Below are 24206 nucleotides of genomic sequence, written 5' to 3' on the forward strand. Positions count from 1 at the left end.
CCAGGCAGTGTGGTAGGTCCAGAAGATACAGGAATTAGAGCTGACTAAGACAGTGTGCCTACCCTGTTCTTGAGCTCCAGTTCTAGTGGGAGTTCTTGAGCTTGGTAAGATGGTATGAGTCCATCAGTGGCCCAGGACTCTAAGCGTGTATGTTTTAGTCCCAGCTATAAATGAGGATTCCACTAACCCCATCTTCTCCAATGTATGGAGGATGCAAGAAGCTTTAAAATGTCCTTTTCTCACAGTGTCGTCCCTTGACCATGCCTTAGTTTCCTCAGCCAGAAACTGGAGATAGCAAGAGCACTTACGCCTGAGTTGGTGAGATGGAACGATGTATCAGATCTCTTCCCCTTTTATTAACCGGATCGTTTACCAGATTGTACCTGGTGATGCTGCCAGCCAGCCCTCTTCCGGCCCCTATTTCTGCTTACCCTGTTACCAGAGAGCCTGGGGGTCTGGATCCTATCTGGCCCCGTCAGGGTGGATTACCAAATGAGCAGTTCTTTTGCCCCAGTCCCTTTCCTGTGCTGTAAATAAGCCCCATGTTTATTTTCTTACGTTATTGAAATGAGCACTTGTGATTTGGGCCTCTTTTGAGGAGTCCAGAGAGCGTCCATCCGGTGCCTGGTGAGGGCCCTGCATGGCTGGCTGCTGTCTGAAGCTATTTGGAGTCCTCTCCCTGTGTTTTCTGTGTGGCTTAATTTCAATAGAAAGGGCTGTATGCAACCCCGTATCTGCTGATTTTCAGGTTTCAACTTTCTGCCAGCATCACTGCCTGCTTAGAAGTAAAGTTATGTTTCTCATTAAGGGGATAACAGCCACAATTGAGGTGATTAACGAAAATTGTACATTGGTGGCAGCAGCTCCTATAGGATTTCCAATAGTCTTTCTCTAGTAGATCCTTGGGGGCTCACCTTGATCTCCTGTCTTCTGTCTACGCTGCACCAAAATACCTTGTTCTGTTTTCCGGATATAGTTTCAATAATTTTTTTCCTAACAGCCTTTTTGTCACCAGTTGGTTTGATATCTTACAACCTGGCCAAATGAGGGTTCCATTAACTCCGTCTTGTCCAAAGCATGGAGGATTCAAGGATTTTTTTTCTCTCTCTCTCGTAGCACCTTTCAGTTGCCACTTGTACCCTGGCCTTTCTTTGGAAGTCATAATGATGAATATCCTTTAATAAGAGATTGATGCTCTTTCAACTCTCATGTCATCTGTACCATCTGAATGGAGAGGATGACTTTGGACGAGGTTGGGATAGAAAGGAAACATTTGGAAGTCCACTGCAGTGTATTATATGCTGTGTGGAAGTCTGGGGTTTAGGAAATATTTGGAAGGAGAACTTCCTAAGGAATGATTTTTGGTTCCTTTAGGCCTTAACAACACACCAAAAGTATCCTATGAGACTATGAGCAGGACACAACATTGTTTCTCACCTTGGGCTGTGACTATTATCTACTTCTCAGTACAGATTACTTTGGTTAAATCACTCAGTAAAGAAATCCTTTCATGCCCACAATCTGAACCTGAAGGCTATTACTGAAGAGAATTGCATCTGACACCAAAATTTACTTTACTTTCAGAGAAAAGACCAAGAGAAAGTAAAATTTCACTCATGTTTTTAAGTCTATTGTCTTAAAAAGATTATTTTCCCTTAAAAAGTAAAAAACCTAATGTGATGGTTTCCTTCAGTCAACAAATACTTATTGAGCAGTTATTGTGTGCCAGATACTGTTTTTGGTGTGAGGATATGGCACGGAACAAAACAATGTACCTACTGTCATCAAGCTTACATTCTAATGAGGAAGATAACCAAAACAAGTAACTGAATATAATTTCAAATGTCAATAAATGCTGTGAAGAAAATAAAACAGAGTATTACATGTGGATAATGACTTGGAGACATTTTAGGTAGGTTGATCAGAGGTGATATTTAAGCACAAATATAAATGTTGAGGAGTGAACCATGAGCACACCAGGCAGAGGGAAGAGCTGGTATAAAGGCCCTCAGGCAGGAACAAGCTCAGCTTATTTTAAGAACAGTAAGAATAATATCTGAAGCGTATTGAGTATGGAGAACATGATAGATGATGATGCCAGAAAGGAAGACCAGTGCCAAATTGTGTTAGGATCATATGGGCCAAAAGGATTCTAGAGTCTTACTATGAGTAAGGATGGAAAGACACTGGATAGTTTTAAGCAAGAGAGTGACATATCTGAATGGCATTTTTAAAAAGGTTATCCCTGCTACTGAGTGGACAATAGGCTGTAAGGAGCAAGAGTAGAAGAAAGGAATTCAGCTAGGACACTATTTTAGGGACCCCAAGTAAGAAATGGTGACCTAAACTAGGATGGTAGCAGCAGAGGTGGTGAGAAGTTATATTGGAAGTAGAGTTTATTGGATGTACTGATGAATTGAATATAAGAGATGAAAACAAAAGAAGATTTACAGGTAACTCCAAGGTTTTTATCCCGAGTAACTGCATGATACCATGAGCTGAAATATGTCAGACTGAGCAGGGTGAGAGCAAGGAAATGTTGAGAGAGAAAAATCAAGAGCTCTACTTTGAACATGTTAAGTTTAAGATGTCTATTGGACATCTAAGGTATAGTGTCATTTAAACAGTTGGTTATCTAGAGCTCAGAGGAAAAGTTACGACTGCAAATAAAGATGGGATTTAAAACCCTAGGACTCAATAAGATTACCCAGAGAATTAGTGTAGTTAGAGAGGTGACAAGGATAGGGGCCCAAGTACTAGGCCCACTCTAACATTTACAGGTAGAGAATAAAAGGAAGAACCAGCAAAGGAGACGAAGTAGTTGCCAGTGAATTAGGAAGATAACCAGGAAGGTGTCTGTAAGATACCTGTGATAAATTAAAAGGGCATGCTATAAACTCTAGAGCAACCACTAAAAATCACTTTTAAAAGAGGCAAGGCTAATAAGGCAATACTGGAGATGGAATATCAAAAGTATACTCAATCAAAAAGCAGGAAAAGAAAAGTAAACAAAGGACAAAAGGGACAAATGGAAACAAAGAGCAAGATAGGGTTAAACCCAAACATGTCACCAATTACATTAAATGTAAATGATCTAAACACTATAATTAAAGGGTGGAGATTATCAGGCTGAATTAAGCAGCAAGTGCAATTACATGCTGTCTACAAGGAAAACCCCTATAAAAGTTAAGTTTAAAAAGTAAAAGGCTAGAAAAGATATACTATACAAATATAGTCATGAGAAAGTGAGAGTGATTGTATCATCAGGGAGCAAGAGGAACATTTCATAATGATAAAGAGGCCCAGTCATCAAGAAGACAGAACAAGATAATCCTAAAATGTGTGTGCGTTAAATAACAATGCCTCAAAATATATAAAGCAAAAACACTGAAAGAGAAATAGAAAACCCACAATTATATATAGATGTTTCAACGCTCCTCTCTTAGTAACTGATATAACAAGTTCATAGAAAAATGTAGATGACCTGAATAACACTGTCAACAACCTTGGCTTAATTGACAGTTATAGAACACTTCATCTGCTGTAGCTGAATACACATTCTTCTTAAGTGCACATGCAACATTTACCTCAAATGCGTTACACAAAAATAAGTCTCAGTAATTTTAGAGGAATTGAAAACATTAAAAAGTTATCTGACCACAGTGAAGTTTAATTCTAAATCAATAACAGATATCTGAGAATATCCCCAGTAGTTGGGAATTAAATAACATTTCTAAATAATGCATGGATTAATAAAGACACAAAGGAAATTAGAAAATATTTTGAGTAAAAATGAAAACAGTGTATCAAAATGTGTAGGGTACTTAGAGATTTATAGCTTGAAGAGTTTAAATTAGAAAAAAAGAAAAGTCTGCAGTAAGAAACTAGGAAAAAGAGCAAAATAAACTCAAAGTAAGTAGAAAGAATAAAGATAAGAACAGAAATCAATGGAGTAGAAAATGGAAAACAATGGAAAAAATCAAAACCTGGTTATTTGAAAAAGATTAATAACTGCTCAAGACTGCTAAAGGGAAAAAAAAGAACTAAGATACAAATTAACAGTATCAAGAATCAGAGGGGAACTCTGGAACAGATTCTAAACATATTAGAAGGATAATACATTGCTATGATCTGAATTTTTGTGTACCTCCCCGCACCCAACCCCACTCCCCTCCAAATGTATGTGTTGAAACTTAATCCCCAGTGCACTGATGTTGGCAGGTGCAGCATCTGGCAGGTAATTAGCTCATGAGCAGAGCTCTCATGAATGTGATTAGTGTCATTATAAAAGAGACCTGAGAGAGAGCACGTTTGTGCCTTCTACCATGTGAGGACACTTAGAAGGTGCCATCTATATGGAATGGGCCCTACCCAGACACCAAATCTGCCGAAACCTAGATCTTGGATTTTCCAAGCCTCCAGAACTGTGAGCAATAAGTTTCTATTGTTTATAAATTACCAGTCTAAGATATTTTGCTGTAGCACCCCAAACAGACGAAGAAATGTGAACTTTATAACAATAATTTCTGTAATTTACATGAAATGAGCACAATCCATGAAAGACACAAATTGACAAAACTGCCCGAAGAAGAAATGGAAAATCTGAATACCCTTGTATCTGTTAAAGAAATCTGTAATTTAAAATGTTTTGCAAGGAAATACCTAGGTCCATATAGTTTTACTGGCTAATTCTATCAAACAATTAAGGAAGAAATAATACCAATCTATTCAAACCCTTTTCAGAAAATAGAAGGGGAGGAAGTATGTTTCTATTAATTTTAAGCTGATACCAAAGCCAGATAAAAACCTTACAAGAAGAAAACTGCAGACCAATAGCCTTCCTAAACATAAATGCAAAATCCTTAACAAAAGATTGGCAGATTGATACAAGATTAAAGAATACAAAGTTGGTCGAATGTTGGAAAATCAATGTAATTCACAATAGAGTAAAAGAGAATATTTGTGTGATTGTCTCACTAGATATAGAAAAAGCATTTGGCAAAATTCCATACCGGAATTGTTTTTAAAAAAACAGATGGCTCACGCCTGTAATCCCAACATTTTGGGGGGCCGAGGTGGGCGGATCATGAGGTCAGGAGATTGAGACCATCCTGGCAAACATGATGAAACCCCATCTCTACTAAAAATACAAAAAAAATTAGCCGGGTGTGGTGGCGGGCACCTGTAGTCCCAGCTACTCGGGAAGCTGAGGCAGGAGAATGACATGAACCTGGGGGGCGGAGCTTGCGGTGAGTGGAGATCGCGCCATTGCACTCCAGCATGGGTGACAGAGCGAGACTCCGTCTCAAAAAAAAAAAAAAAAAAAGAAAAAGAAAACATATCCACACAAAAACTTGCACACAAATGTTCATAGCCAACTTTATTCAGAATAGCCAAAAGCTGGAAATAAGTCAAATATTCAAGAGCAGATGAATGGATAGAAAAATTCTGGTATATTCATACAATGAAATACAACTCAGCAATACAAATACTGAGCTACTGAGTGACACAACATGGATGAGTTTCCAAAATAGGTGAGCAAAAAAAAAAAAAAAAGAAAAAAAAATGCCAGACACAAGAGTACATACGATATGTATGAAGTGTTGATTTAAAAAAAAAAAAAAAAAGCTGATGGTTAAAAAGTATCATCTTTTTCAGTTCCTTGGTTTATCCTGGACTGGTATATCTTTCCTTCCTTAACCTGGGATTAGCTTAGGGCCTCAGGATCTAGGATGCCTCCAGTCCCATTGCCTCAGTCTGGTGAGTTCTTGGTATGGAATGCAGATTTGCCAACTAGGTGGCTGACATTTGTTAAATGCTGGCCATGTGAGGGATGCCATGCCAGGTTCTTCATATGAACAGGCAAAGGAGACATCATTTCCGCCTTCAAGGAACTCATTGAATTGATAAACACAGGAGATTGATCAGTTGTAGTCCTATCTGCTGTAACAGGCAGTGCATGACAAAGGGCAAACTGCACACATTCTCCACTGTGGAAAGATAGTGGGATTACTACTGACTTGGTCAAGGAGGTACCACTTGAAGGGGCTGTGAAGAGTTAATGCATGAAGATGGGCATTAGGTGGACAGGGGTGTGTTGACCGATAACCCTCCTGAACATAATTGCAAAATCCTTAACAAAGATGCACGTTGGGGCAGGCATTCGACCTGAGGGAAGTGAAAGGAAACAAGAAGATGGGAAAATATAAAGGATGTCCTAGGTTTTCAGGAGCACAGAGCCCAGACTGGGGAATTAGAAACAACAAGGCTGAACAGGATTTGAGGGCTACATGAAAGAGCTGGAACTCCAGTCTGTAGGCTGTGTGAAGGTTTTCAGGTTAATGTGCTGGTAAAGAATGGATCAGAGCTGGGTTTTGGCATCTCTGTTGTTGATGGAGTGGACCAGGGAGAGACCGGGAATGAGATGTAGCCACTTAACAGTAGCCTGGGTAGAAAGTGAAAGGGCGCTGAACCAGAATGGCTGCTGGCAATGCTGAGACCCTTTTGGATATGGGGATGGAAAAAGGAGCCCCCTGTCCATTTCTGTGCCTTCCCCTCACCCCGATATCACATACCAGCCACACTGCTTGTTGTGTGCCCTCCCTTCGTATACTGAAGCCCTAACCCCCAATGCAACTGCATTTGCAGATAGTGCCTTTAAAGAGGTAATAAAGGTTAAGTGAGGTCATAAGTATGGAACCCTACTCCAATAAGACTGGTGTCCTTAAAAGAAAAAGGGGCACCAGACCTGTCTCCATGTGTGCACAGAGGAAGGGCTATGTGAGGACACAGAGAGAAGGCGGTCTTCTATTAACATAAGCCAGAAAGAGGCCAGAAACCAGATTTGCCAGCACCTTGATCACAGACTTCTGGCCTCCAGAACTAGGAGAAAATCAATGTCTGTTAGCCACCCACTGTGTGGTATTTTGTTATGGCAGCCCAAGCAGATTAATACACTATTCTCCCCCAGGTCCCTCACTGCCTCTCCACCCCCGCCAATCTGATAGACATAATATCGGACGTTCCCAGTGCTCCATAGTATGATGTCACTTTTGTGAAGCAGTTATCTGATATTTGGCGCCCTGCCCTTAGCCACTTGGATGGAAGTCAACCCCTTTGGCCTTCCCAGCCTCCAGTGTGCATGATTCCCCCACTGTACAACTCTCCACTGTTTTCAAATATTTTAACTTTTGGACTTTGTAACCACCTGATGAGATAAGCAGGAAACAGTTGGTTATCCCCATTTTACAGATGAAAAAATTGAAAATGAAAGCATTTTTGTGGCTTGCCAAAGGTAACAGAGGTAAGTTGCAAAGTCAGTTCTTAAACTCATGTCTCCTATCTCTCGCTTCACCACGTGGGTTCCTGGCCAGTGCTCTCCCATGCTTTCGTCTGGACAGTGCTTTCTGTCCATACCTATCTTGGAGAAGAGCTATGGTTTGCCTTGTGTTTCATCCTTCCTTAGGCTTTTATCCCCTTCCCCTGTCCTCTCAACACACACACACACATGCACACTCATTTATTTTCATTCTTTCCCATGATGTAGCTTGGCCCTACTATCATAGCCACAGGGAGCCCCTTCCTTTCCCAAAGAGCCTGGAAATTACAGAGGTACACTGTGGGTAGAGGACAGAGAAGGGATGGAGAGGGGGCTTGTGATGCAACCAAAGGAGAAATCCCAGGAGGCAGGGCAAGAACACCGTGTCCTCTGCACATCTAAGAACCACATCCTGACTGGGGTTCCAGGCAGATCTCATGCAGGCACTACAGTGGGTTTTCTCCCAACTAGTTAAGGCAACACCTTAACACATGGTGTACACATGCTCATAAACTGAAGCTCCCTGTGGAGGTTTGCCCTTCCTCAAGCCTGTTGGTCTGTGTTGAGCTTAAAAAAAAAAAAATCTGTTTGGAATCACACAGAATTCCTGGGAAAATTTCAACTCTCACACCCCATTGTCTTCTGGCACTCACTTGCATCTTGTCACTTGTGCACATAGACAGTTTGCAGTCAGCCCTATTCTGGGGAACTGGCTATTTGTGGAGAGCCTATTGTTCCTTAGCTGCTGAGCATGCAAGTCTAGACCTGTGGAAGGAGAGGTACCACCACCACTCCACACCCTGCTCGCCAGACTGAGGATTCTGCTGTCACATGGCCCAGCCAGCTTGTGGAGCCCTGGGGTTGGCTCTGTTGCCTGTAGCAAGACCTGGGACAATGGGATTGGTGATGAGCTGAAGGCAAGAGTGGTTTTTGCTGGGGTTGGCACCAAGGCAGGAACGGAGCTGTCTTCCGCCGGCCGCTGAAGGTGGAGTTGAGAGTAGAGGGCTTAAGGGCATGAGGATTATCCAGGGATGCTGGAGCCCAGGGACAAGTGGAGAAGCTTCCAGATGCACACTCTTGGACACAGGACCTCTTGCACCATCCTGGGGAGCTGGCCTGGTGCTGACCCGGTGCTGGCCCAACCCCGGCAACGCTAAATAAAGAGGCCAGGTTTACTGCCGTGGCCACAGCTCATCATGAATGCATGTGAACCCTGGAGGAATGGGGTGGATGGGGTTCATGTTCAACTTGAGGCTCTGACACTCCCAGAAGATCTCTAGTGGGCTGAGTTGGCTTCCAGCTGTCTCTAAAACGAATCCCTGAGTGTCCTCTGACCTCCCTCCGCCCACCCTTAATCAAAACAGAGTATCTCATTATTCTCACCTTCCCATTCATTCACCCAGTTACCTGATATTCTTATTCTCTCAGGCATTCAGATGTGAACACAGCCTGTCTTCTCTTTGAAGAGCCTTTCAGGGATGTGAGGAAGTCAGGTGGATAAATAGATAACTTCTATGTATTATGTGCCGTCATAGTATTATGAAACAAACAGTTTTGTGGAAGCACAGAAGGGCAGATGTTGACCTAGGGGTGGAAGTTGAGGTGAGGGCATGGGCTTAAGAAAGAGCTTCACAGAGGGTGCTATCATTTGGAGGATACACTGCAGAGTGGCTGGGTGCATTGGAGGGGATCTAGGGAGATGATAGAGGCATTCTAAGAAGAGATAGCAAGTCCAGTGGTGTGGCCAGGTGAAAGGGCCTAGTTGGCTTGGGGAACAATGAGCTGTGCTGGGTAGTCAGACAGTGAAGGGCTGAGCCATAGTCCACAGCCAGAGGAGGCCCTGCTGGCCCTGACCTTGTCCTTATCCTCCCCAGAGACCACTGAGGCACAGGTCTCAGGGGTGGGCTGCCTGCGTCCCACGTGATGCCTAAGTCACCCATCAGGCCAGTCTTCCTGTTCAGGAGTGGCGCTCATCTGGACTCTGTGGGATTTGGGGAGTGCTCAGCTCCCACAGGAAGAAGCAGGGGCGTGAGGTAGAGACAGCACCCCGTGGCTTCACATGTGGTTTGCACATGGCTTTTCTCCCTCTCTGCTTCAATTCCTGCCCTGTGACTTGGCAGTGATTTGGTGTGGAGCGTCCAAGTGCTGCCATGACCCTGAGCCCTAATATAGGACAGGCGTCATTTTTTAAAAAAACAAGGTCCCAGTCCAGGTCAACCTAAAACCCAGTTGGGTCTCTACTGAATATGAATGCACTGGCACAGGTATCAAATCTGAGATGTGGTTCCAAGAGAATAATGTTCAAATAGTTGGAAAGAGAGGATGAAAAGGAGCTTGTTGTTGTTGTTGTTTTATCAGACTCACCGCTGGGAGCTGGAGGGAGATGTCATTCTCTGGGAGTAATCATTGTCCCTTATGTCACTATGCCACGTCAGCTTACAAAGTCCATGTGTGGACATTGTCCATTTAATCATCCCCACACATTGGTAAGCTAAGCAGGGACAGGGCTTATTTCTATCCTTCAGATGTGAGAACTGAGAGTCAGCTGGTTTGGTCCACAAAAATGACTCCCTGTCCACACAGTGGTCCCCTGGAGGCTGACTGCCTCTTCCTGAGTCACCTTCATGCTGGAAAGCAAGGAAACACCTATTCCACGGTAGAATCTGGGTTCCTTCTGCTTCATAGTTTGTCTTCAGAGGTTTGCTTTAAAAGTTGTCTGGCCATACCTCCCAGAGGAACAGTTCCCCTGGCCACTCAGTAGCAGAGCCAGAACTGGGACCTGCCTCTCCTGGAGGTCCCCCGCCCTGTGCTCCTGGTGCCAAGCAGCCTGGACCTCCACGCTCTGGCCCTCTCCTGCTTTCAGAACAACCCGTGGGAACAGAACGGTACTCAGTGGCACCGAGGGGCTGGCAGTGCTGGTTGTGAAGACCTCACTGCACAGTCTGTGCCAAGCATACCCCAGATGCAGGCGAGGCAGAGAGCTGCTGCTGCGACCCTTTGGGCTGCCTGAGAAGTGGGCTCTGGTACCCCCTGCCCCCTTCTAGCTTCCCTGCAGTGCAGACAGGTCCTCTGGGACAAGGGGGCTGGGTATGTCCCAGACCTTCGCCGGCCACGCACCCCTTCTTTGTGCAGGAACATCAGCCGGCCACCTGTTGTTCATCTAGCCCTGGTAATCCCTTCTGTACTGTGTCAGCAGTTCAAAAGGGCACTGTTAGTATTTTTTTGCCGACTTCAATTAACGTGAGATTTCAGAGGCCCCTCTGATCACATTTCATCTGTCACAAGTCAGGAACAAAACAGACAGATTCCAGCTGAGAGGAGGAAGGAGAAGGAGTTTATTGCAAATAACAACAACCAAACAGTTTGGGCTGGGCCAGCAAAGGGTATTCTGGGAGCGCCCAGCTGCCTCTGCACTCCATTTCGCCCCGTGCCTGGGCCCCTACGTCTCCTTCCCATCCGCGTTCCTCCTCTCCCAAAAAAGATGTAAGTGCAATAACTTACTTTAAAAGGCAAGAACGTTTCTTTTTAATATTTTGCTATAATGTAGTTACATGGTGGTATAGGCAGTAAAACTTTATGGAACCGACCTCTTTTTTTTTTTTTTTTACATTTTTCCGGATTTTTACTGTATTTTTAATATATATTTTTAATATTCCACCCCAGGCCATTAAGCTAAAGGAAAAGTTGCATTTATACAGGGTTAAAATATCTTACAATGAGAACAATAAGTATCGGTTGAGGTTCATGTTCCTTCTAGCACTCAGCTCTCTTTTTTCAACCACTGCACACCCAAACAGATGATTAGACATTGAAAACTGTCCTTCAAAATCAGTAGTATAAAGGCCTAGCTCTATGTGTGTGAGTGAAGAGGGAAGAAAGGAGAGGCTGAGGTGAGGTCGTGGAAGCACCTTTCCTCCCTACAGCGTCCTGAAAGAAGTGAAGTGGGGTTGATGGGTCTTTGTCACCTTCTTGTTTTTGAACTGGATAGTCACAGAGTATTATCCTGGGGGCCCATTTGCCAACCATCCTCCCCCAGCTAGGCCTGTTTGCCTTTGCACCTGACAGTCAGGGCCATGAAACAGACCAGGAACCCCCACGTGTCTTTCGGGTTCTCAAAGATGGCCCCCCACTGTCTAGCCCAGGGAGGGAATGACTGCATAAGCAGGGTACATAGAAGCATACGTTTCATGGAAACGTCCCTCTTGTCTGCCCAGCCGAAATGACGGGAGATGGGGCACGGAGCTGGGTCCAGTGTGATCACAGCCGTGTGTGCTGGGGACCCACCTCATACTTGCTGCACCCACCCCATCGCAGTGTCTTTGAGCTAACCTGGCCACAGTGCTTCCCGAAGCTGGAGGCACAGTACTGAGCGCTGAGAATCAAGTATAGTTAAAAGAATTCAAGGAAAAGTTCTAAAAGCCCATGTCCTCCAAGTGCTATTTCAGCCTTGGAGACAAGCCTCTCTGTGTGCCCCCCAGAGCCCTCGCTCCCATGCCCCAGGAGTAGTGCTGGCATCTGGAGGGCAGTAGCAGCACCTTAGTGTCGAGCCTTGCCATGCTGAGACCTGTGCCCAGCAGGGACTGGAGGCTGTCAATGTGGGGAGGCTGCCCGTCCATCTGCTGGCTACCCACGACTTCATTTTTAAGTTGCCATTTCTGTTGAGATCTTAGGCAGATATCCAAAGGAAATCCTCACCTCTCTTAGCTTATTTGCATAGCAGTGAACCACGTGGCAGATAGCTGCTTCGCTCCACCTGCCTTCATGAGCTCTAGCTCCAGACGGCCTTGGGCAGCTGCCCTGACTTGCACAGTCATCCTAGGAGCTGACAAGGCAGTGGCCCCCTGCTCTCCAGTGCAGAAGGCCGGGCCTAGCCACCCGTCTGGGAAGGGACTGGGCCCCAAGGTTCTCTTCTGCAGAACTGAGCTGCTGAGTGAATGCTCATGAGGCACCGGGGAGCTCCACGCAGCACCGGCCGCTCCTGGTGCCACCGACGCCGGGGCCCTCACACCCTGGGTGGCACATCCCAGGCTCCTCTCTCAGCTTAGTCTCAGGGCAAATGCAGGTCAGGGCAGTCACTTCTCCACTCCGGGCCAGGGTCTTCTCTGTTGTGAAGGGACTGGACTAACCAGAGGGTTTCTAAGCTTCCTACCAACTCGGTGGTCCTATCATACTTAGTGTGGTTAGCTGGACCCCAGGGGCTGGGCCAAGCCGCAGAGGACACGCCTGGGGTATGTGGCTGCCTTTGACGAGATGAACAGGAACGTTTCACATTGGCGTGTTTAATTCTAGCCACCTCCTGGTGTTGGGTGTGTTGGGACAGGCAGCCATAGCCACAGGGCCTTCTAATAGATGCCTTTTCTTCTCAAGCTTTTGGGTTGAAATTTGCCTGACTTGGGTCTAGCCTAGCCACAGAGCGGACCCATGGAGGAACTGAGTGCCGGGGGCCCCTCCGGAAAAGCCCCCTTAAAGCTCTTGCTCTCCCTCCCTGCCTGCTCTGGAGCTACCTGTCTGTCCTCCTCTTTGTCCTGATTCCCTCGCTCTTCCTCCTGGCCCACTCTGGAGCTACCTGACTCTCCTCCTCTTTGTCCTGATTCTCTCATGGGTGAGAAAGACCCGGGGTGAAAGTTCCTTCCTCCCCGATCCTTCTTCAGCCATGAACATTTCAGAAAGAAATGGGGGAGAAATGGGGGAACTGTTCCCAGCCTTAAGTTCTTCCTTTCCCTGGCTAGATTTTGGGGGAGTCTAGCTCATTTCAGCAAACCTCAGAACTAGAAAAAACTTCCCAAAAGTCACTCCAAGATCCTCAAATATTTGAAACACTTAAAGCCAAGCCTCCAAGAACATTTAATTCAATGTCCAAGACCCTTTCACCTCTACAAGCTCAATTTTAGAGCTACGATCCACAAAGAGGTCTGACTCTTATTAAGGGAGGCCACAGCCAGACCCTTCCTCAGCCCGGTTTCTAGAGCAGATGAGAACACCAGGCAGGCGGGAGACTGTCACTCCCAACCCCAGAGACCCTCATTCAACAACACCAAGTTTACCCTTAGCCCAACCCAGCAGGCCTTTCTGTGTCGGCGACCCTGAGCCCTACTCCATGACAGGAATCAAGGGAGAAGGTAGAAAAGGCGAGCGCTTCAGTGCAGGGGGCTGCCTGCTGGAGGGACCCCCCTGGGTCTGACAGGCCTGCCTCTGGACGGGTTACTGTGTACTCCCAGCTGAGGTGAGGGCTGGGGCTCAGGGCCAGACCCAAGCCGCAGGGGTCAGGCAGGCAGGCACGGAGCTCCGCTTCCTGGAGCGGGAAGCCTGGTTTCAGGAGGGTATCCTGCCACCCCCGCCTGCAATAGCAAAGCCACGCCGAGGAGCCCAGGCCGGGAGCCCTTCCGCAGGCCGGAGGGCAGAGTCCCGGTCCCTGTGGAAGAAGTGTAAGGACGGAGTGTGGAAAGCTGTGTGGAGAAGAGCAGCACCTTCCCCAGTGCCTGGAGGGACAAAGAGCCCCCGTGTGCCGTGGAAGGCTCTGGGCAGTGATGACACTGTGACAGATATGGCAGGGAGGACAGTCAGTCTGAGGCCGTGGCAGAGCCTGGAGGCCGAGCACGGCCACATGTCCTCTAGCAAAGCCTGCACATGGCTCTTGACCCTCTGCCGCCCGACCCCCAAGCCCTAGCTTATGTGTTCCGAGTTGTGAGTCCTTCCACGCCGGGACACTGCCGAGCAGCCCCAGGGAGGGGCCAGGGTAGGGTGGGGAAGGGACGAGCCCCTCGGCATCCTCCTGAGGGACCCTGCCTGGGCTCCGGATGGAGAACAAAGCTGCCTAGACCTCCCCTCTGTACCGGATGCCAGGCAGGCGGGAGAGCGGGAGGACTGCCCGGGCCCCTGCCCCACCCGGATGCCTCCCCCTCTCCCAGGACCTTTCCTTCTTCTAGCACCGTGGGAGCCCTTGTGGCATCCGTGTTCTCAACCTCCCTCAGGTCTGGCTCCTCCCCTATAGTGTCCAGTGAGGGGCTGGCCCATGTCTCCCCTGGGTACTGGCATTGCTAGATGGCAGCAGGGGTCCTCGGCTCCAGCTCCTGTCGTCCTCTGCCCACTCCCTCCAGGTGTATCCAGCCCAGGGCACAGCCAGGATGCGGTCAACCAGGCTCTGTCAGACTTGTCGCTGTTCGGGGGAAGGTGGAGGCCGTTGCCTTGGCCCCAGCTGGTCGGATTCCATGTGCTTTCAGGGAGAGAAAGATGGGAGGGTAGGAGGCCGGTTCTGCAAGGCAGCCTGTGCTTCAGACACACAGCCACCAGCCTGGTGACCAGGGGACCCCACTAGGAGGGGGAAGGATGCACAAGACTGGGCTGGTGAGGCTGCTGGGTCTGCATGGAAATCTAACTTTGACTCATGGTCAACTAGGCAGAGCAGAGGAGGTGGCAGGAGGGAGAAAGCGCCTTCAGCTTATCATGGATGCAAAGCCGAAAAACGTGGCCGCTTGGCTTTCTCCACTGCCTGTGGCTGGGAGCAGGGGTCAGAGCCTCAGTGCCAGGACGGGGCCAGGGGTCTGCTGCCCCCTCCCTCCCAGCAGTCCACGGGGCCTCAGACTTGGGGCGGCTGAAAGTGCTGAGGGTCAGGCCCCTGGCCCAGGCCAGGTTCCTAAGAGGAAAGTCGAGTGGGAGGCTGGGGGCCTGGAAAACATGGGCGTGGCCCATGGTGTCCCGAGGTGGGGACGGGGCAGGGGTGCCCTGTCATGTGGCCCAGGAGATGGCCGCACTGTGCTCCTTGGCCTTCATGCGGAGGGCCGCGATGCTTGAGGTCTTGCGGTCCGGCTCGCCATTGAGCTCGTAGCCATTGAGGCCTGGGCTGAGGCTGGCTGCTCCAAACAGGCCGCCCATGTGCGTCTGGCCCACGTGACTGCCAGCCCCAGACACACTCAGGAAGTCGGTGACGCTGCTGGCCCCAGAGCCAGGGGGGTGGGCATGAGGGGACATGCAGGCAGGCACCGGGTCGCAGGGGACCACGCAGGCCGGCACTGGTGAGGCAGCCCCGTTGTTGCCGAGCCAGGACGGGTTCTGAATCTGGGAGAGGAAGGGAGAGATGTCACCAGCTGGTGGGCAGGCGCGGTCTGGAAGGGGCTCGCCCCTTCCCCCAGAGCACCTGTCCCGTCACTGTCCATCCTTCCCATGGAGCCCCTCTTGAGCATTTAGCCTTCATGGACATCCAGATACCCCTGTGGGCGTGGCTTTTACACCTTGGCACCTCTGTTCCCAGGGCCAGGCTAGCAGCAGAGGGAAACTCAGTTCTAAGGAGTGACCTCAGGTTCCATCAAGGGTCCAGTGGAAGGGTGACACCCCAGCGACCCCCAGCTGGCTTCCTAATTTTAGACTCAGCTATAGACTTGGCCTCCATCTGCGGATGGCAGCTGTGTCTCATTCACCTCCAGCTCCTCCCCAGGCCCCTCACATCCACAGGCACCTGAGCAAGGTGAGTGGACCTCCACTCGGAGAACTTTGGCATCACAGATTCCCTTGCGCCCCCACCAGTAGAAGGGAAGGTGGAGGGGTTGGGTAAGGTGGGCGGCAGGGGCCTAAACCTCTCAGAAACCACAGGTAGTGGCTGAGGTTCCAGGGCCTGAACTAGGAGGCTTCGGAACTAACTCAGGATGGAAGGGGCTGCCTCAGGAGTGGACAGCCAGAGCCGAGGCCGGACCTCCTCATGCGAGGAGGGGGCGAGGGCAGGAGCAGGGGTGAGCTGGCCATCGTATCTTCCATCAGTGCCACTGGGCTTCCCTTCCCTCCACAACGTTCACCTGGGGCTCCCATCCTCCTCTGCCCTCTAGGCACGTATAAGGAGGTAGAATTAGGGTATGGGGGAGATCCGGGAACTGCTCAGCTTATGCGCACAGGGTTCCTGGTAACCTGTTGTGGGCTGCTGCTGGCCTGCCCTCCTGCATGTGTCTGGAGCACACTCAAAGGAGGCATTTTAAAGCAGGGAGAAGGAGCTCAGCCCCAGTCCCAGAGGGAACCGCATTTCTCTCCGCGGTGCAGGGGAGTGGGGACCAGTTGGCCTCCATCACCCCGTCTCAGAAGAGGTCTGGGCACGCACTGTGTGGTGCTGTAGGTGAGGTGGGGGTAGGAGGGGTGAACGGGGCCCTGTGTTGGTTTCTCCCTCCGGCTGTGCACTCAGGCGGCAGAGCTCAAAGCCAAGGAGCCAGCTAGAGTTCCATCCTGGGAGGACAGAGGGAAGCTGGGTTTAGGGAGGGAGAGGGGAGAAAGAGAATGGGAGAACACAGTGCGAGCTGATGCCGATGGCGCCTGTGTGAGACATCCCATATTCCTCAGCCTCACCTCCAGGCCTGTGCCCTGCCCCCCCTGCCCCATGAATCCCGGGTTGTGGGAGAGCGAATGGAGGGCTGGTCTGGGAGGAGAGCCCAGAGACCATTTGCTAGCACAGAACCTGGTCAGGGAGAAGTAAAGGAGGCAGGGGTGCCCGTGCTACTCGCTGGCTGCTGGGCAGGCCTGGGCTTGGAGCTGAGGCGGAGGTCGTGCCAGAATGAGGCCTGAGCAGGGAGGGAGCAGCCACCTCTGCTGGGCAGGCTGAGGGGGGTCAGGAGTGGACTTGGACTTGGCCAAAAACACATCTCTCCAGGCCTCCCAGGTGCCTGATGTGACTCAACACTGCTGTTCCCTTGCATCTCACACTGGAACAGGGGACTGGCTGACAGACACCCAGGGAAAATGCTGTGGGGGGAGGGGAGGACATGGCCCCAGAAGCTGAGTGCAGGCACACAAGCTTTTTGAAACTGTACAATTCACAAAATACTTTTGCACGATTGAATTTAGACCTTACAACTGCCTGACAACGGAGCTGAGCAGATGCTTTTACCATGTCCAAGGTACAGGTGAAGAAACTGAGGCTCAGAGACTTGAGACTTGCCTGAAGTGAGAAAGACCTGGAGCTGGAAAGACAGCCTAAGTTCCCGGACTCGGAATCCCAAGCTCATTCCAACTTGGCCACGAGTCCTGGAGAGTTCAGAGCTCGCTTTTGGAAGAGACCCTCCGAGCGGTATCTGAGGGCCTGGTGGCCTTCTGCCTGCCTTGGTTCCGATGCCCACAGCAAAAGGGGCCAAAGCTAGTGGAGGAAAGAGCTGTTCTCACTGCCCTAACCTTCCCTTCCCTAAAGTTCAGCCAAGCCTGGTTCAATGATTAGTTGGATAGAGTAACCCTGGGCCTCCCACATTCTGGTATAAACAGGCACACCCCTGGAATGAGACGGAAGGGCAGCCTGCAGCCATAAGTCATCTCGGGGGACCTGGGCTCTCCTCCAAGGGGCTCATTCTCAGAGCACCAGGGGCTGAGGATCGGTGGCGGCAGCTCAGGGCGGGACTTACCTGGGCGTAGTTCTCAGCTCGGGTGAGAAGGGGCAGCTCATACGCAGTGGAGAAGTGGGTTCGAACCTGCTGCATCTGCCCAAAACGCTCCCGCTTCCTCCACTTGGCCCTTCGGTTCTGGAACCAGACCTACAAGATGAAGAAGCCGATGTCACCAGGGTGAGACGCCAGCCTGGAGGCCTCACTTTCAGGCAGTGCAAACTGTTCCCTTGAGCCCCCACCCAGTTGCAGTGTGTTTGGGAAGTGGTGGGGCCACACATAAATATCAACCTTGGTCTTTGTCCTCGAGAGCTGACAATCTAGAATCATCCACTCTGAGCTGGGAAGGTGTCTTACCCCGACTAGCCATGGGCGTGACCCTGAGCCAGAACTTTATTTTCCTAAGCTTCAGAATCTAGAGCAGCCAAGTGTCACCACCTATGAAATAAGTCACTGGTCATCTTAGCAATCATCTAACCCACTGTGGGTCACAAACTCCTGTGGAGAAGCTGATAAAAGCTACAAACGCTCCTCCAGATATGTTCTCCTAGACACTCGCACACAGTTTTGCCACAGTGTTCCAAAAGGTTCATGGCTATCCAAGGCCTATTGGTCCCGATCCAGAATGCCTTCCTCCCTGCATCCTGTCAGCAGCCTTCTTGTTGGAAACAGTCTCCCAGCTCAAAACTTCCCTGTGTTAAAGGAAATGAGACCCTGTGGGAGAACGGGGGCTCTGCTGGGCAACAGAGGCAGTCAGGGAAGACTTCCTGGAGGAGGGACAGGAGCTGGGCCTTGAATGGTTGACTGAAAGGAGGAAAGCCAAGGCCTGGGTTTAGAAACAGCGAGGCATGCTCCAAAAGCCTAAAGAGGTCAATCTGAAGGAAGTAGTGGGAGAGAGAGAGACAGAGGCAGATCGCAGGGGGCCTTGAATGCCAAGTAAAGCGGTTTGCCTTTGGTGTTGTCCGTAGAAGCAGTCGCTTCAGCATCTTGTGTAGAAGAGTGGCCTGATGCTGAGAGGAAGCGGAGGCCCACCTGTCACTGAGCCCGGGTGGACGGGGTGTTGGCCTGATTGGGAGGGGAGGGGAGGTCTCTGAGTCAGCTGTGAGCACTGGGGTCTTTGGTGATGGGGAGTGTTGGGTCCTTTTCCTTTGCACAAGCATTTCTGGAAGGCGGAGAACTTTCCCAAGGCTCAGGAGCAAGCTGCCCTACCCCTGGCCCATGACTTAGGATCTGGAGAAGGGGTGATGGGGACGGGGTGGGTGAGAGAGGGAGAATGAGGAAGGATCAGCTTCCAGGCCGGGAATAGCTTTAGGCTGATTCAGAAATGGACCGTGGTGCTCCTCAGAGGGAGGCTTCTGCCATCTTGATATGCACCTGCCTGCTGGCTTTGCAGACTCAGATGCAAGTGGGCACACCTCAGACAGCACGCTGCAGACCGGGAGAACAGAGCCATTACAACAGCCTCAGCTGTAGAGCCATAAGGAGCCTTGCCAGGCCCTTCCAGGCCCAGGCATCAAGAAAGCCAACTTTCCTGAGGGCCAGTCCCTGCTCTCCAGGTGGAAACACTTCTCCATCCATCACGATCAGTGCAGCTGCTGAGCTAAATATAGGAGTCAGCTCTCAAAATTCCTCTGCCTCAGAGCCTTTGAGCTTCCTAGGAACCACTGCAAGGAGGGGAGAAGGAGGCGTGGACATGCTTCCCCGCAGACGCTGCCTGGCTTCTTGGGGCATCCAGTGTAGCTGGCCAACAGATAGGCTCATAGAAGCACTGGCATTGCCAGCGGCCTCAGTTTCTGCGTGGCGAATGGTGCCTCATAGCCGCAGCTGGGGAGATAGATGGGAAATGCAGTCCGAAAATGTTGAGAGTATTTCCCGTTTGTTTCTTTACAACTCCTGACCTTTCTCACTGTCTTTTGCTAGAGGAAAGAGAAGTCAAAGAAGATGGGAATGTATCTCATGTTACTGTGAGGAGGGTGGGGGTGAGCAGGGGTGCAGGGGTGCGCATTAGTGTGTTTCTCCACTCCTATACCAACTCACTTTCCCCTTGCTAATCCTAAGCATGTGTGTGTGTGCACGAGTGTACCCACTAGTGTGGCTGCACGCATGTGCGTGTGTGTGCACACTTTGACTGGGGGGAGGAGAAGTCTCTTCCCTAGAAACCGACCCTCTCCCAAGCTTGGGGTCTCAGCCCCTGCCCTGGCCTCCCAGGGCCCCTTTTCCTCCAGGGATTCCTAGGGTCCAGGCCCTGGCCGCCCACTGGGAGCCAAGGGCAGATGGGGTCTCCTCTCTGCGCTGCTGAAATGGGATCCCTCTTTATCAGTGGCCTGGGATGGGAGACTGGGGCCAGGATGAGAGAATGAATCAGAGGAGCTTGTTTTCATTTCATGTTTAATTTCCTGCAGGCTTAGCTCCGTCTTTCCGCTCCTTCCTCAGCCTCCCAGGCTTTTCTGTGGGGGAAGCTGGGGGGAGGGGAGAAGCCACTGGAGGCGCGCAGAGAGATGGCTTCTCTTTTTCTTTCTGTCACTGCGACTGTTGGGGTTCCCCTTGTGTCTCTGTGGGTTCCAGGTCCGCATGGTGGGACCGTGGAAGTGGAAGAGGTCCCTGCAGGCTCTGGAACAGAGGATCCAGGGATGGGCGGGGAGGGACCCCGAAGAGGGAAGGAGGTGGCCAGCGCCTGGCAAAGGGGTCTAGAGTGGAGGGAGGAGCCGTGTGGGGGAGTGGAATGTGGGGCGCGGGCTCGCTGGAGCTGAGTGTGAGGGAGGAGGGGATGCGGGTTATCTGAGGAAGACAGATGACCAGGCGGGGGAGAGGCCGGCAGAGCTAGCACCGTCTTTGGAACAGGAGTGGAAGAAGGTCAGGCGGAGGGATTTATTTGAGGGCCGAAGATGGAAATGGTGAGAGGCGGGTGAGCGGCCGCTGGGAGCAGGGCTGCCCACCTCCTCCCTCCTTCTCCTGTTCCTTTGTCCTGGGGCCTTACCCTGTGTACCCAGCTCTGGCTCTTCTGCCCAGATCCAGACATGAGCTAGGTGAGCCTGGCCGGTCCTCAATATCCTCCCAAGTAAATTGGAGGCAGCAAGGGTATCCCCACGACCCCTTCTACGCTCACGTCTGCAGGTTCTGAGGCTTGGAGTGTCCTTCCATTTCTGACCCCTGGTGCCCTAGGGGCTCTGAGAGCTCCCTTCCAGATGCCACACCAACCCCCAGGCCTGCTCCTGTGCCTCCAAGCTCTGCACCGCAGGCCTGTCTCCACTGTGCAGCCCCAGGAGGACGGCCAAGCATGAGGTCCCCACTGTTCTCCCAGTCTGAATGTCACACCTCAGGACCACCCCGGCCTGGGCCTACTCAGCATAGGCCTCTCCCGAGGACCGGGCTGTGCAAGGAACCAACTGTCTTGGCGGAGGCCTCGCTAACCGCAGCCCATCTGGGGCCAGGGCGGGGTGGCCTCTGTCTTATTGTCTTCAGACACCAGCTGCAGAGACTGGAATCCCAGACAGCGGAGAGAGGCCCCTGCAGCCCCCTGGAGCAGGGCCAAACCCCAGGCTTCTTCCCAGGAAAAGTCCATCTTGGGGCCCCCGATGCCCCGTCCCTGTCCCTACCACCACTCTACTCCAGGCACCTGGTTTGCCACCAGCTGAGTATGGGCCCTGAACAAACACAGCAGAGGCAGGAAGGGGGTTCCATCACCACCCCCTTACCCCCCCCCCCCCAGGGCACTGCCAGGCTTAGGGCTCAACCCTTCAAGTCTGACGCACATGAAGATCCCACCCACCCTGCTGCCTTTATACAAAGAAGAGCCTCTGAACAATCTGGCGTGTGTCCTTGTACAGCAACCTAAGTCAAAGAAGCACTAGGCTGGGACTCAGGAGTCCTGCATTCCAGTCACGGCGCCGCTACTGAGTGGCTGCTGTTAACTTCAGGTTATGACTTCCCACCTATGGGCCTCTTCTTCCTCATCTATTAGATGGGAAGACGGGGTGATCATTTCCAGCACTACCCTTCTATAATTCTATGGTCCTCCTACTAGATGATAAGACATGCAGCACATCAGAGTTTCCCTTTCTGCTTTGGCTGCCAGGAAGCTCCAAGTTGAAGTTTGTGCTCAAAGGCAGGCAACCATGAACCTTAGCGTAAATTTTTTTAAACCACATTACCTCCGCATTTCATGCCATTGTTCTTGTTTTTAGATTGAACAAATAAATCTTTCATTGTAAGCTACCTCAACTCCATTTTGGAAGTAGGTATAAGTGTGTGTGTGCGCGTGCATGCATGTGTGCATGTGTGTCTGCAGAGAACACTGTTTTAGTTGTATGATGGTAACTGAAAAATACTGTGTGCCTTTGTTTTCATGTTTTGTACTCAAAGTGTCATTCTTCTTTCAGTACTTAGTGAATTCTACTCCCGGGCACTCCTATATGTTTGTTAGGAAGCACACATGCAACCCACATATGCGAACACAAATATACACACATACTGCACAGAAAATGAACTGGTTTATCCTACACCAACACAGCACCTACCGGGCTGTCCCATAACCAGCCATGCCCCTTTCTCTACCTACACCGGTGGGTCCTCCCCAGTCCATTTGCTGGAGATCAGGCTAGATGCTAGGATTCCTGTCAAAACTCAGGCATGTAAGGTCATGTGAGTGGCTGGTTGTCCAAATTCAAATGAGATCTGGGTGTGCGAGGGCTTCCGGATTCACAGGAAACCCCAGCTGCCCTGTTGTCCTTCCTCAAACATTCATTAGGCACTGGAGGGGGATAAAATGGCAACCTTGCCGGGTGCAGTGGCTCATGCCTGTAATCCCAGCACTTTGGGAGGCTGAGTTGGGCCTGAGGTCAGGAGTTCAAGACCAGCCTGGCCAACATGGTGAAACCCCATCTCTACGAAACATACAAAAATTAGCCGGGTGTGGTGTGTGCACCTGTAATCCTGGCTACTCGGGAGGCTGAGGCAGGATAATCGCTTGAACCCGGGAGGCAGAGGTTGCACTGAGCCAAGATCGCACCACTGCATTCCAGCCTGGGTGACAGAAAAAGACTCTGTCAAAAAAAAAAAAAGGCAACCTGGGCCGGGCATGGTGGCTCTGGCCTGTAATCCCAGCACACTTTGGAAGACCAAAGCGGGTGGATCACTTGAGGTCATGAGTTCGAGACCAGCTTGGCCAATATGGCGAAACCTCCGTCTCTATCAAAAAATACAAAAAATTAACTGGGTGTGGTAGCATATGCCTGTAGTCACAGCTACTAGGGAGGCTGAGGCATGAGAATCACTGGAACCCAGGAGGTGGAGGCTGCAGTGAGCCAAGATCACACCACTGCACTCCAACGTGGGTGACACAGTGAGACCCTGTCTCAAAAAAAAAAAAAAAAAAAAAGGCAACCTGCCCTCAGGGAACTTACAGCAACTCAACCATGCAGCTCTTCAGCATCACTTCTGGTAGCTGCAGTTTCTGAACAGCTACATATTTACTGATCACCACTAGTCCTTTTCCACATTAGCCATTTTGGAGAAAAAGTTTGTAGACTCTATTAGAGATGCCTCTGCCTTCTTAAACAGAACATGGTTGTAACGGATGAACCTTTTACTGACGCCTTAGAACAAGGCTGCTGAAGATGCTTTCGTGAATTAATGCAAGAGTCCCTGGGGCCTGCTGAGGATGTCAGGGTTGGGGCATCTCTCTCCTTACATGGAGGGGCCCAGCCCACTGAGCTGTATGGCGCTTTGCTGATTAAAAAAAAAAAAAAAAAAAGATTCCTCTTTGTTCTAAAGCTGTTAATTTTTCTGGCCCACTGGAGAGGGAAAAACTGCTCTATGGCAACACTTTATTTGCTATTTCCAACATGCTTTGGGTTGGAAAAGCAGACTGATTATGACATTTATTTTGTGTTAAATTGAAACTTAAACTTGAGTGTGTGAATTTTGTCGCCTGTATTTTGGCTACTCATGGGTCTTTTCTTTCTGATCCTTTCTTTGCTGTGAATTCATGCTGGTGGGGGAGACACAGCTCTCTGGACAGGGGTTGATTGATCCATGGATACTTATTTTTTAGCCTTGATGCTCTGCATTTGGCTTTCTCTAATTGGTGGGAATACAGCGATGAACAATCAGTGCTTGATCTCAAGGAAATCACAGTTTAGTGGAAGGGGACAAACGAGTAAAATAACTTAAGCCAGTCAAAAATCCTAGAAAGAAGACAAAATACGAGTTGGGCACAGTGTCTCATACCTATAATCCCAGCACTATGGGAGGCTGAGGTGAGGGATTACTTGAGGCCAGGAGTTTGAGGCCAATGTGGGCAACCTAGCAAGACCCCATCTCTACAAAAAAATAACAAATCTTATCCCAGGCATGGTGGTGTATGCCTGTGGTCCCAGCTACTCAGGAAGCTGAGGTGGGAGGATCCCTTGAGCCCATGAAGTTAAGGCTACAGCGAGCCATGATCACACCACTGCACTCCACGCTGGGTGACAGAGAGAGACCCAGTCTCTTTAAAAAAATAAACTAAAATACCCAGAAGATAAAATGGGCCCAGGCGTGGT

General features: G+C 50.1%; 1 protein-coding gene across 1 annotated transcript in view; it reads right to left on the minus strand.

Moving 5' to 3' along the window:
• Window positions 1–10924: 10924 nt before the first annotated feature.
• ALX4 (ALX homeobox 4) overlaps window positions 10925–24206 on the minus strand; it is a 67138-nt gene continuing 53856 nt past the window's right edge. The window contains exons 3-4 of the mRNA XM_012001353.1: window positions 17686–17814; window positions 10925–15373 (exon numbers count right to left, since the gene is read on the minus strand). Coding sequence (XP_011856743.1) covers window positions 15044–15373; window positions 17686–17814 — 459 coding nt within the window. The 3' untranslated portion in view covers window positions 10925–15043. The remainder of the gene's footprint in view (window positions 15374–17685; window positions 17815–24206) is intronic.

The sequence above is a fragment of the Mandrillus leucophaeus genome, unplaced genomic scaffold, assembly GCF_000951045.1.
Source record: "Mandrillus leucophaeus isolate KB7577 unplaced genomic scaffold, Mleu.le_1.0 Scaffold66, whole genome shotgun sequence".
In the NCBI taxonomy this organism is placed as follows: Eukaryota; Metazoa; Chordata; class Mammalia; order Primates; family Cercopithecidae; genus Mandrillus; species Mandrillus leucophaeus.